The following is a 14,243-nucleotide window of genomic DNA, read 5'->3' as shown; positions in this document are numbered from 1 at the left end:
CTTCTAATATATATTGCTGAATGCACTCAGAAAGTTATACTAGAATTATAAACAGTTTGTCAAATAAACTTTACCAGCTTAACGCTTTCCCAAACATGGTGAATAGATTTTGCAAGCATAAAACAATTACTTAACACATTATTAAAAAGTTGTAATGTATTTAGTTTATGCTCGGTCAGAAAGGAAAAACATCTGTTGCACTAATTTGCTAAATAAATCTGTCACAATTGCCTTTTGAAGGAAAATCTGCTTTTTGATGGCCCTCCTCAAAAGGACAGTAGCAACAATTCTATCATACTGCACAATAATAATAAATAGACTTTGAGGTAAGCTTATAGAAAGTGAAGTGCGCACAAAATGCTATAGCCTATACTAATGTTTCATCAATAGGGTCAAACTACCTATTGCATCCAATCTATGAAACTGGATACACACATAATTACAGGGTATGAAGTGGGTGGAGCTTAAACAACCTGCAGCCATTCAGAGACTTGAAATGTCAAGAGCAGCACATAGTTGTGCTTTTCTTTTTTTAGCTCAACCAACTTGTGTATGTAAATAAGATTAGTGAGTGGGGTGAAGCCAACATGTAGCAATCCAGGCATTTAAACTTTAGGAAAAGCAGAGGTTTAAGTCCAACTCCTGTGGGAAGATGTGATGGCAAGCGCACCACCACTATGCAATGTTCACACACCCAACTTGTCTACACTGTATCAGGGAAATGACAAAATGAAATTGCTTGCTATGGATTACATTTTTTAAGACAACATATATTTTATTCTTTTTTTCTTTACTTTGATTCCCCTCAATGCACAGCGCTACATAGTATGTTGGCACTCTATAAACAAAAGATGAGGATAATACTCATCTTTCATAACAAAACTGCAGTTATGTCAAATATGCAATGCATTTATTTATTGCATGAATCACACAATACATAATTTAAAAAATACATCCATTCTCTTGATGTGTCTATGTATAACAGAGCTCCAGATTAATACAAATCCAGCATTTCATCAGTCACTTAATGTAACATATCCGAGTGTTTAAAGCAAGACTTTCATGCCGCTTTTGACCCACTATGTTTGTACGTCATGAAACATCCACCGTACATTATGTTTTGTTCAGAAAAGTGAACAAGAATTAGAACCACGCAGTCGTCCCTCAACAGACAGCCTGAAAAATCTTTCGTTACATTATTCTAGATAGAATAATAGCAGATAGAATGGGAAACTGAAGATCTGCCAGCTGCCTAGAATGACCTGTGAGCAGCTTTTTAACTGTATGTCATGGATGGCAACAAGCAAGTTCCTACTAATGTGGCACAACAATAACAATCCACCTCATACAGCAGACCTACTGAGATGCCCCTTGGGAAAAAAAACAAAAAACACGTCATTACATTTTTTTTCATGCCAGCTTGTTGCTTAGCAACAAACTGAGCTCTTTCACAGACCTGCTGAACAGATTTTTCAGGCATAACACGGTTACTCAACACATTATTAAAAAATTGCAACATGTTTGATTTTATTCTCAGATGTGTTTTGGGATAAAGAAACTTTGAAATGCTTCATTTACAAAGTATTCACATGGACAAAATGTTTTCTTCTAGAAAGTTTGAATAGTGTGTATAAAACATTTAACCAAATCAATGCTTTCCTTCATTTTCATGGATGACGTCATGTGACAATGGGTTGTATGGGGGGGGGTGAGATATAGAGATATATATATATATATATATATATATATATATATATATATATATATATATATATATTGCAACAGAAACACAAGCAGGGCGCCTTTCAGTGGTATATTAGATATGCAACGTGGGATAGAGCAATAACATGCGTACCGTGGGGTAAATAGCGTTGAGTCTTTTTAAGAAATAGTGGAGTAGTCTTTGCTGTACTTGTAGTCCTCCAGAACTCCACCGGTCAGTACAAAGATGCGGAAAGAGCAAACATAGTATAACTCTGTAGTATTTTTGGTAAGGGCAGTATCACCAGTAACCCCACAATCCTATGGGGTGTGTGGGATTGGTATCCCAATATTACCAATTTATATGACACCCATATAAGTGCAACACAGAAAAACATATAAGTCTGCGTACCATATATCCTGAAGTATCCCACTTCTGGAGAAAATTAAAACATGTGCAACACCAATGACTTCACAGTCACAACTTCGACTAACACTAATCAGTGTCCTCTCCGCCGACTGGTCGATGACGGAACCCGGTCTGCCTTACCTCAGCTCACTGACCTTCTGAGCTGAGGTAAGGCAGACCGGAAGACCGGGTTCCGTCATCGATCAGTCGGCGGAGACATAACAGTTATCAGTGCAACCCGTTTAATCGCATTCTCTTTGCAAAGTGACATCCTAATGGAAAGAGGACAGCTTGTAAAGACTGTTCATATTTCAATTCAAATAAAGCATCACTTTTCTACATGGAAAATGCAGTAAATGGACAACCTTAGGTATATTGCATTCGGATTTGTTATTTTCCCTTGGTTAGAATTAGGATTCTGTACAAATGTCATGCAGAGTATAGATTTCCTGAAACTTTCATGTGCATATCTTTATTAGAGATAGCAACCTCTAACCTTAGATATCTGGGGGACATGCTTATATATAGGAAGAACTTTTCATGTTTTGTGAGTGACCTGTTAAATGTGGGTGTATTTTTAGATAGTTATTGTAACTTATATAAAAATTACAATTTCAAAGCACTAGGATAACATGAACTACAGCACCATCTGACTAATATACAATGCAGCCCCATGCCCATAACAGCACTACTAGTAGGTGAACATGGAAATGAGACCAAACCTGAAACATATCTGCCAGAGAGGATCTTTATCACTTATATGATACTGGTGGATTTTGTGTGGCAGCCCAAGCTTCCCATGCTGTACGTGCTATATATTCATGGCTTACTAGTGTCAAAACACTGTTCTGCAGACTAGAGAATCTTTATGAGCAGGGCCTCTGCTGATCTACAAGACAAACAGGCAGAGGAAGCAATGGCTCAGTCTACAGAATGCAAAACAAAGTGTAATGGTCTTATAGTTATCCTCTTTCAGGTCATGAAAATACTAACAATTGTGTAAATCTGCTGCCTATTCACTCTTCTGGGCTTGTAATCTACTCACAGCGCAGGCTGGAAAATTTTTAAAAGCTCAAATCTTGTCTTCGTGCAACAAATACCTGTGATTGATTGCTTGTTTTCCAAGGAGCAAAGAGTCTGGTAGTTTGGTCTGTGCCGACTGTTATTATAAATTCTCCTTCAGGATCCCACTTCAGACCCTGCACACTGTTGAAATGTCCAGAGATTACAACCATGGGAACCCACTCATCCTAATAAATTGAGAAATAAATATGTAGAATGAACAAGTAGCCTGGAGACTACTCCACTGTACAGCATTTTATACAACATTTCACTATGTACATGCTTAACCATCAAGAACATTGAAAAACATACTGTACTTATACCACATACTGTATTTTATCATTTAGCAAATAGATGGCAAAGCTTTAAATGGTCCATTTCAGGACAATCTATTCATTTAACCTTCCCATTATGTATACCAAATAGGGGGAACTCCGAGCAGGCAGACTAAGTCTGCCCAAAGCTCACGACAGGGCTCTATGGAGGCTTTCACATACAGTACTCGGGTTTAACAAATTCAACATATTTATGCCCATCTGAAAAACTAAGAGCCACATCCGAGGCCTCATGCCATCATGTTGCCTGCCATGGTCTTTGGTAGTTTAAGAAGTAAATTAACGTTTGCTGAATAACACTTTTTGTACTTTATTTGTGCTGGGTAAGCTGTCCACACAGTAATCCTTGACAAAGCTCTTGGTTATAAATTGTTCAAGGCAATTCTGGCCAATACAAAATACAAGCCTCGTTTGTTAATGTTTCAATGAACATAACCTCAAGTTCTGTAAGGGCAGACACTAGTACATTACTGGTTGTACTGCTTTTAAAGTGTTGCTAATTATCTTACAAAACCTTCATAGTTTAATATGTTTAACTGCACACTATACATATAAAACACATGTTTTACTTATCTGCTGACATTTTCAAAAAATATGAAGTACACACAAGCACCTTCGGTCTTTGCAATTACACAAGACAGAGTACATAGTAATCAGCTTAAAAAGTGACAACAATTTAGAGACTGGGATAGAAAAAATGTGCCCTTCAAAGTGCAATTTTAAACCATTTACTTTATCTTGGGCAAACAGCATGTTGAAAGGTGCAGGGCATACATAATGAAATGAACTGAGGCAGTGCAGTATATCAGCACCATGTCGCCTCAACAGCAGGTGGCTCATAAGTTTTATAAATAAAATAAAGAAGTGCCAGTTGGACTTCTGTTGCAATCAGCTCTAATGTGCTGCAATTCTGATTGCCATCTGCCCTGCACTGATTAGCATAGCATCCCCACAAAAGGAAGATCATCTTAGCGTAGAATAAATCACTAGTGGAGAGGGGAGGCTGAAATGTCCCTTTGTCTTACAGTTTTAATGACTAATTAGAAGCTCTTTGGCAGTGATTTTGCCATGCTTCTAATTTCATGACTCATACTTACACATATTAAAACAGAATACATAGAGAGCTTAAAGTAGCAAATGAGTGTCATTTCCAACATGTAGAGTGGCCTGGTCTGTTGGTCTTTATTATTTAAAGGCATGGACTGGAAGACATGTCTACAACGAGAATATTATTCTCCCTTGGTGCAGCAACGTATACAAATTGTAAAGAATTACCTTAAGCACATATTTCTGTCAAGTTGAAAACAAATATATTTTTAGGATATCTTCTACATACATTGGTAAACAAACAAAAAGTGAGTGACATTAAACCATAAACAGCCTCCTAAATTATGATGGAGTAGCTTAGACTTGTGATGGACAATAAACACAATAGAGAAAAGTGCCCTCTGTATGCCCCAGCTCAAGGGTGTCACTGAACTAACTGGAGCTCAAATGTAGATGATACCTCAGTTATGGTTTAATAAAGTGTACATTCTAAAAAAGTAAAAATTAGGGACAAGGCAATCACCCTCCACCCCAACCAAGAAACATCCTTAGAGGAACAAGATAAACCAAATAATGCAGTGCATGCAAGAATTGAAATATAGATGTGAAAGTCTGTCCCACTAAAAGTCATATGTAAATTAAAATATATATATTTATTTTTTTTAACCATTATTCGCTTATATCCAGAATATCAGAAATGGACAAAGCACTAACATTATCAAATTGTCTTTGTTCTCATGATAAACTACATGGTAACAACCACTTTTAAGAATGTTTCTTACAAGGTGTTTTAAAAGAAGTGCTTTGATTTATTCTTGGTCTATTTTAATCAAGACAACATCTTGGATAATAAAACAAGTTTTACTAAAAATAATCATGCATGTACTGTGTGCCTTACATGTCTGACTGGATTTTGACTCCACATGTGCAGGGCTCCATGAAATGCATGAGCAAGAATCATAGTCTTGTCAGGGCTAAACTGACAACCATAAAACCCCAGAGTGTTGCCTCCAACTTCTCCAACACGGACCTTTATTTAACGAGAGCAGAAACAAACAAAACAAACAAAAAGGAGTTAAATGAGAAGTCCACTTTAATATCACACTACAAAATAATTAACATAATAGAAGAATAATTTCACAGCAACACAGACCATACTGTAACTGTTCAGCAGTTACATTACTGTCCTGTACTGTATCCGCTGCTTTCTTTGTTACCTCTAATTGTCAAAGACAGATGTAGAGCAGATTTCTGAATTTCATTTTGAAATGGGGTCTATATCATATACTCAGTGACAGCTCCATCTCCACTGGTAAATACAACCACGGACATGAAGAAGAGGGAAGGTGGTGTGTACAGCGATGGAAAAAATGCTATGACTACCAAAGGGTTAGAGAGAGGCAAGTAATAATGAGAAATCATACTGATTGTTATATTTAAATATGCTTGGGCTTTAAGAACTAGAAAGATAATGAACTAAAAAAATTAAACTAAAAAGCCAAGATGTCTAATTTGCACTTTAAAAAGACTGTGGAAGTTATTACTAATAAAATGCAATGTGTGTAACTCAGATCGCCATGAGCTTTGATCAAACTAGTGCAAGTTAAGGTGTTCATACAGGGGTTGATCTGTCTCTTGGGGCTGACATCCAAGCAACTTTGTCGCTACAGATTGGGTCATAACCATATCTGGCCAAATCTCAAAGATGTTGCTGTTTGGTACTCAATCTGAATGGCCAGATCGGACAGGGCGCCTTTAAATGCAGGTGGTCAGATGAATTATCCTCTAAAATAAAGTACAACTTTATATTAAACATACTTCACACATTAAATCAAGGACTATATAAAGTAATGTCATAATACTCAAATGTAGAGGCTATACTAGAAATATTGAAATTGTCAGGTATAAAGCATGGCGGTAAAAAAAATATGGTTTAGAGTTACTCTGACATTCTACTGCAGCGAATTAAAAAAACAAAACAACAAAAAAACAACATAACATTTAACAGAGCATTACCTCTCCATTACATTCTAAAGCAAAGAGAACATCTTTAGATGAGTTTACAAACAGGACAGGTTAAACATCTGAAATTTCAGACCATTAAACTGCTGACATCACTAACCCTCTACTGACTCAAATAGAGGCACACCTAATACCTCTGAAAAATAGTATAATATTTAATTTCTCCATGCAGCAATTTACACAAATCCCTAGTCATTACTACCTCCCCCCCCACCTTATATGGCACAATACTTAAACGAGTTTTAGACTAAAGACCTTTTGGCTACATTTGAACAGAGCTGGCTCGCATCCTGTACAGGGAGATAAATTTGAACATCCTTTTGTTGGTTATGTCTCAGATATGCAGGAAACAGACATCCACTTATGCCCTCTCTGACCACCATGGACAAGACAACAGGACAATTTCATTAGCCATTCTGGGCTGTTATAATATTTGATAATTAAGAGATGAATAATGGTTAAAACATGTAAACATTATGCATTTGTACTGTGTTTAAAATATGGCTACCAAGTTTACTCGAACGACTTGGTGTCCTTTGATTAATATATGTGATGGGGATTGGGGAGAGGGGATTTCTGAGGGAGACTCATTTTGTGTAAAAGTGCAAAACTGTAAATTGTGTATAAATCTGAGATATTGTATAGTGTCCAGTTGACAGACCACTTTATACTACCTCTTTTTCTAATAATAATGGTGGCTAAGTGGTTAGCACTTCTGCCTCACAGCACTGGTGTCATGAGTTCAATTCCCGACCATGGTCTTATCTGTGTGGAGTTTGTATGTTCTCCCTGTGTTTGCGTGGGTTTCCTCCGGGTACTCCGGTTTCCTCCCACACTCCAAAAACAGACTAGTAGGTTAATTGGTTGCTATCAAATTGACCCTAGTCTCTCTGTCTGTCTGTCTGTTAGAGAATTTAGACTGTAAGCTCCAATGGGGCAGGGACTGATGTGAGCGAGTTCTCTGTACAGCGCTGCAGAATTAGTGGCACTATATAAATAAATGGTGATGATAATAAGTTGCAAGAGGTGAAATGTATAATTTTATTCTTCCATTTTGCGTTTTCTTATGTTTGGAGGGAAGTTTAAAACAATTTATCACTATCTTTGCAATGCACTGCTCCATAATTACCTCTCCGTGTTTAATCCTAATGTAGCTGAAAAACACTCCGCAGACAATTGCTGTATTTGTATTATTGTTTTTGTATGGTTTTTTGTATTGTTTTGTTTATGTTTGAAAAACAAAATAAAAAGTATCTGATTTAAAAATAAAAATACTGCGCATTTAATCCAAATACCTTGAGTGGTCTGATAGGATTCATACAGGCAATTACATTGCATAATCTGTGGGTTTGTTCTGATAAACAAGTTTGTATGCATTGTATTTGTGATGCTAGTATATTGCTGTGATCATATATAGAAATTCTGAAATAATCTAGCTAAAACAGGAATTGTAACTAAATCAGTGATACACACACGAGCACACAATGCATCTGGAATGCACACATTCATACACACATAGCGGAGGCACATACTCACATTGATAAAAACAGTTGAAGTAGGCAATGCATTGTATTTCATGCAATACATTATGAAAAACTTTCTTGATATGATTATCATTATTCCCTGTATTATACGGTGTCTATCTGAGTTAATTTTATCGGAAATTGAAACAGAGCTGGGTTTCAACTGGAAACTACCCTTTGTGGGTGGTAATTAATAATATTGCTTATTAAATGGACATTAGCACATTTGCCACACTATTGGGTCCCTTTTCCACCAGTATATTACTCTTTTACAAACTCAAATGGCAAAATGCTGCAAATGGATTGATTAAAACAAAGTATGTATCTAAATATAAACACTTCAGTTATTATATTTCAGCTGTTATATACAACCTTTACATATATCAATGTCAGAGTGCCTTGACTTGCTTTGTAAAGACATCTTAACTTTAAATTTTCTTTCCATTAATTGCATTTTGCATATTTCAATGTGTCAGACAACACAATCAATTCTCAGCAGTCTCTTACAGCACAGGGATGTGAGCAGAAATCTCTTATACAGATGTGAACAACCTGTATGTGTTTTGCTCTATGATCATCCTATATACTTTAGGCATTGATGCAAACTTATCCACAAACTATAGAAGAAATAAGCCAGCGCTCAGTTAATCCCATACTGTACATGGCACAAGCTGAATGGTAATATAAATGTCCTATATTTACACAAAACAAAAAGCAACACTGTATATCTGTGTGTATCTAGCAAAATGAAAACACGAGGTATTGGTTCATGTTTAAGCAAAATATTTAAGCCTGCATCCCAGCGGCAAGGGTACTTCATCGAATGCAGGTCTTACACTGATGTATATGCTTTAAAAGAAACATGCTTTTGCTAGATGTAAGCCCCTATATCTGGGAGGTGAGTGTTTGAAGCATGCAATGAGGTACCCTTGACACTGTGATGCAAACTTAAATGTTTTGATTAAAACAGATGCAGATCTGACGGTAAAACATGTAAAAGGTGTGTACGCATGAATCGGCATGTTCATCTGGACTTTCAGTCATTGGTAAAAATCATTACAAAAATAGCACACCAACCTTTAGTTGGGCAGCAACTACACATTTATGCATGTACAGTTATTACATTAAATTGTGTAAATAAGTATGAAGTAAAAGCTTTAACAGTCAAAAGTATGAGGTGATCACATAAAAGTAATGAAGAAACATCCTTAAGGAAACTCTGTATGTTAACTGCTAAACCAGGGCGTGACAACTTATTTATTTTTGTTTTCACCGATATCTTTTGCTGACCTAGGAAAAAAAAGTGTTGTTATATATTTCTTTGTAACTTATGTTGCCTCATTAAGTTATTTCCATTACAAACTCCAAAATAACACCAAATTGCATGGTTGTAACCATTTGCGCTACCATGGTGCGCTACCATTTATAGCTTTGTGATCACAAGGAACATCCCTAGTTACTTCTCTATTCGGCTTTACTCTGCTCTAAAATACAATGTGATACTAAAGAACAGTACCATACAAAAGAGAATATACTTAATTCATCAAAATATACTTTGCTTTTGTAATTATGTGAAGTTTGGTAGCCTTGGGCTTAGAAGATTTACTGAAGACAATTCCTAAAACAGTGAGTTCACTTTAATGTGGGCTGGTGTTTTGCATGCCAAGACTGTTTTCTGTCCCAGTCTGAACCAGCCTTAATTCTGGTCAGATATCTTTCCATCTATCTCAAAAATCGAGCACCCCATAAAGAACAAACTTGAAGCCAGTGATGGGCAACAGGCGGCCCATTAGCCTTCACCTGCCACCCCCACATCCTTCCTGCATTATTATCAGATTGGTGTGTTATTGCTTGTAACACTTGGTAGTATATCAGGCATTTTAAACAATAGGTGTTTCTTTGTTTGATTGAATGCATTGTTTCAATTTATTATTGAAATTAAGGGTAATAAGTGACCTATGTGAAGATTAAAAGGCTGTCAATGTGACCAATGAAAAGTTTTAGGTTGCTTATCACTGATCAAGGCGCCTACAGCTATTTGCTATTCATGCAGAATCAACCTAGTTAGCGAGACGCTAATGTTTTGTGTGACCTACTTGAAATTAAAAAAAATGCAACTTTTTCCTACTCGCTTTGGATTTTAGTGATATAAGGAGTCAGGCTTTGGAAATTGTGGCAACTTCTTTTTAAAATTCACAAAATTATGAAAGGTGAAGTCACAAAATTAGTGCATAAGTAGTGATGATCAAAACCAGCCCTTATACTGAAGCAACAATTTATGGAAGTACTTTAACATTTTTATGAATCTGTCTTGTACTGCACTTAAAAACATGTCTTTATAAATGTTCCTCTGACTATAAATCCTGACACATTCTTTTTTAAAAACACTGAATGCAAACACCCAAATGCAAAACCTTCAGGCGATATAGTGAAATGGATGAACTGTATGTTAAACTGCATCACAGTTCGCCCAGAGCATCAAAATGCTAAAAGATAAAATTGAAGTAGGAAAGAACTAATGGACAGCCTTTTCAATACTGTTAAGAGTATTTTCATACTCCAGTGCCATGTTAGAACAGCATTGCCTGTAGGATACCAGAGAATATGGCTTGCAGTACTCAAAGGACGCCTATAAATGGATAAATATGTATACAATACTATATCTATACTAATTCTGCCTGGTTTCCTACCGATTCCTATTATCACAACAAATAGCCTCCAAGCAAGTTGAAATTGAGTCCAATAGAAATGAAATAACTGTCCTTGTATGTTTGCTCAGACATGACTGCACAATATATTCAACCAGGCAGCAGACTGAAACATTCCAAATGGAAGAATTAAGTGTTGCACCCTTAGGGACATATGCTATATCCATTGATGGCTTACAATGCTTTTATCCTTGAAATGAACACAAGCCTGGTTTATTCCACCAAATGATGACTTCCTCCAGCACTAGTCAACTACTATATAATATACAAGGGAGAAAGAAAACAAAATATTAAAATTTTGATTTCAAACCGTGTAGTAACATTTTCACGGAGGTTGCCTTCATGAACAATATTGGTGCAGCATTGAAAACTCTTACCTTATTTTTTTAAAATGTATTTTCATATTATTTTTCTTAAATTTAGGTTTGGCGTGCATGATTGCTAGTAATAGTTTCTACCTGCATGTAGTCTGGGCCTGGAAGCATTGACAGGAAACTGGCTTACCACAATGAATGCAAACCAAAAAGCCTGAATTCAGAAGAATAATGGGTAACGCAAAGGACCTTGTTGTAGAATGACTATAATGCTAATCCCAGATTATAACTTCACATTAGTAACAGTAGAAAGAACTCTATCATTGGAATGTTGGTGCCAACAGGGAATCCGCTAAAGCATGATCAAACGTCAGAAACCATGCGATAGAATATATTATTGTGGTAAAACTTAAACCTTAGTTTTGGGTAACAAACGGATGATCACATTTAAGCTAGGTACACACTACACAGTTTTCATCCAATAATCGGCTCAATCAGCCGACATATGACAGCTCATTCAAAAGTCGGGTCAGTGTTTGTTGTGATACGATGGTCGAAAGTCTGCCCAAATGGACGATTGTCGCCTCATTTGGTTGGTCATACCGCTAAATATTTTCGTTCCAATCTCGTTTCCGTTGTGTAGTGTGTATATACTTTCGACCGATCCACAACAGAGAGTACGAAATTACAATCATTGCTCACGACAACATGGCTGTAAAAAGTTGCTAAAGGGACGTCTGCTCTTCCCTTTATCGTCCTAAACAAGGCTAGTGTGTATGCAGTCCATGGACCAAGCGATCGGACCATCGATCGCATGTAAAATCGATTGGCATAAAAAGTTGGCGGAAAATTCTGTAGTGTGTACCCAGCTTTAGGAAGAATTTATTAGATTGCATTATTTTAGAAGCCTCTGTGCCACAAAAGGCAGCAATATTGTCATTAAATATTAATGAATCCTAAAAACGGTTGCATGTATGGGAACCTTTAGTGAGGATGAAACCCTGTCTATCATTAAAGCCCGAGGTTAAAATTGAAATCGTATTTGGACGATTATTTTCATATTAGCCTTACAAGGCATCAATGTGTGTATTAGGTTGTCCTGGCCATAAAGAAGATATAGTTGCACCAAAACTTTATTCTTTAATCCAGTACAGAAAGGATTTCTCAGTTTTATTTTTTAAAATGGAGGTTGCATAAGTTAATGACTGCTAAAATGGTTCTCCAAGAGGTGTTTACCTCACAGATGCCTGACACGTAGCAGAGTTTGGAACAAACCTAGTGCTTTCTGAAAGACTTTATATGGGATGGGAATACCGATTTTATCACTTGCCTTAATCATTTATTTAATCTCATTTTCACCAGCATTCATCAAAAACCACAATTTTCATTTACTTATCGAAAGGATGATTAATGTAAGAGTAATCACCATAATGCTTGAATTAAAAACATCGCTAAAGGAACAACTCCATTAACTTAAAAAAAAAAAAAAAACTATTCTACTAAACAGAACTTCGTTAAAAGTTTTTTTATTAATTACAATTTGACCCAGTACTCAAATACGGTTGAGGGTTGATCCACAATAATGCGTTTAAGAGTGTACATATTAGAACATATTACCCTCTAGCTTCTATAAAAGAAAAATTAGCAAAACAACTAAAGCAACAGATAGGCTATCATGGCTATCCCCAAAATTATTAGGATATTATAGATGTGGAACACCACCGCATCTGACTTGTAAATCTATTTCCCAACATGACAACAAAATGTTACTTTAAAATTAAGGTGTGGGTTTGTTTTTTTTAAGATTATTGTTAATTACATACCTTGTAATACCTAATGTAAATGTGAGCTGCCAAATATAGGACAGATCACATAGGAGAAATACTGACAAAAATTCAAACTCCTAGCATTCCTAGACATTCTTACCAAATTAATCAGACAAATGCAGAGGTATGATAATTATGTGGTTTGAACACATTCCCTTAAAAACAAAAACAAAAGGGATAATCAATTTAGAAGAGGACTTTGCATTTAGAGGACATCAATCATTTGACTAAGCTATTCAATCTTTATTTGGATTGGTCTTTGATTATTTACTTAGACTTATCCCTAATATTTGTTCAATTTTTTTACCTTCTAGCCATCCAAATTTTTGCATTTTATACTTATCAGGATTCTTTAGAAAGTATTAGTACAATGCCAATGGATCTATCAAGTCATTATATCAAATGTGTATAGCTTATTATCAACAACATTAATTGGTTAAGGACATTACCCTAAGTTTTGTTCTACTGAATGTCTTTACAAATAAAGACAAACTAATCTGATACTGATACTAAACAACTATAGGCTGATTACGTTTGTAATTGCCGGTCAAGAAAGAGTTACACTTAGAAAGGTATAGGGCAAAGTACTTGTATGCACTACAATGACCAGCCACAACATTAAAATCACCTGCTTACATAATTCACTCTGCCGCCGGCTGAAACATCACACAATCTGCACTGACCTACCTTATATACAGAGTATGCTGCTGCGTGTCCTAAACGCTAACAGAAATAAAATGGAGAACAAAGAAATTACACTATTAAGGGCTAACAGCCCTCCATTAATAAGCCAGACTCCTTGGGCACTTAAAAAAAAAGAAGCGGAAATGATCAGGGGAGGAGCTACCGTCAAGAAAATTAACTATTAAGTGCCAGCTCCTTGATCCCGCCTTACAACTCATGGTAGCAATGTCCCTCAGGTAAAATAACAGAGAAAGTTACATTTGGTGGCATTATATATATATATATTTGGTATAAATAAATATGGATAGATCCTCATAATTGGGAAGGTAACTTGGAGGATTCTACTTTTTTGCCATGATAGGATAAACAGAAATGAACCACATGAAAAAACAGGCTTGAAAGTTACTTAAGTCTGTGAAAACATTAAAGACATTTATTTTAGAGGATATATAGGTGGAAACTTTCAATAGTGTTGAAGACATAAATAAATATTGGAAACTGGATAGAGCAGCAAAACCGGATGACATTGTTATTATTATTATCGTAGATCTGTAAGGCGCTACATTGCTTTGCAGCGCCATACAGTATAAAACAAAGAAATACAAGAAGACA

At 36.0% G+C, this 14,243-nt stretch overlaps 1 protein-coding gene across 2 annotated transcripts in view; it reads right to left on the bottom strand.

The window, feature by feature from the left end:
* Nucleotides 1–14,243, bottom strand: part of ELP2 (elongator acetyltransferase complex subunit 2) — a 98,062-nt gene that overhangs the window by 41,846 nt on the left and 41,973 nt on the right. For both annotated transcript variants that reach the window (XM_075212898.1, XM_075212896.1), the window contains exons 11-12: nucleotides 5,453–5,584; nucleotides 3,211–3,360 (exon numbers count right to left, since the gene is read on the bottom strand). In XM_075212898.1, coding sequence (XP_075068999.1) covers nucleotides 3,211–3,360; nucleotides 5,453–5,584 — 282 coding nt within the window. The remainder of the gene's footprint in view (nucleotides 1–3,210; nucleotides 3,361–5,452; nucleotides 5,585–14,243) is intronic.

Source organism: Mixophyes fleayi, chromosome 5, assembly GCF_038048845.1.
Source record: "Mixophyes fleayi isolate aMixFle1 chromosome 5, aMixFle1.hap1, whole genome shotgun sequence".
Lineage (NCBI taxonomy): Eukaryota > Metazoa > Chordata > Amphibia > Anura > Limnodynastidae > Mixophyes > Mixophyes fleayi.
This window is presented reverse-complemented; position numbering and strand designations above follow the sequence as displayed.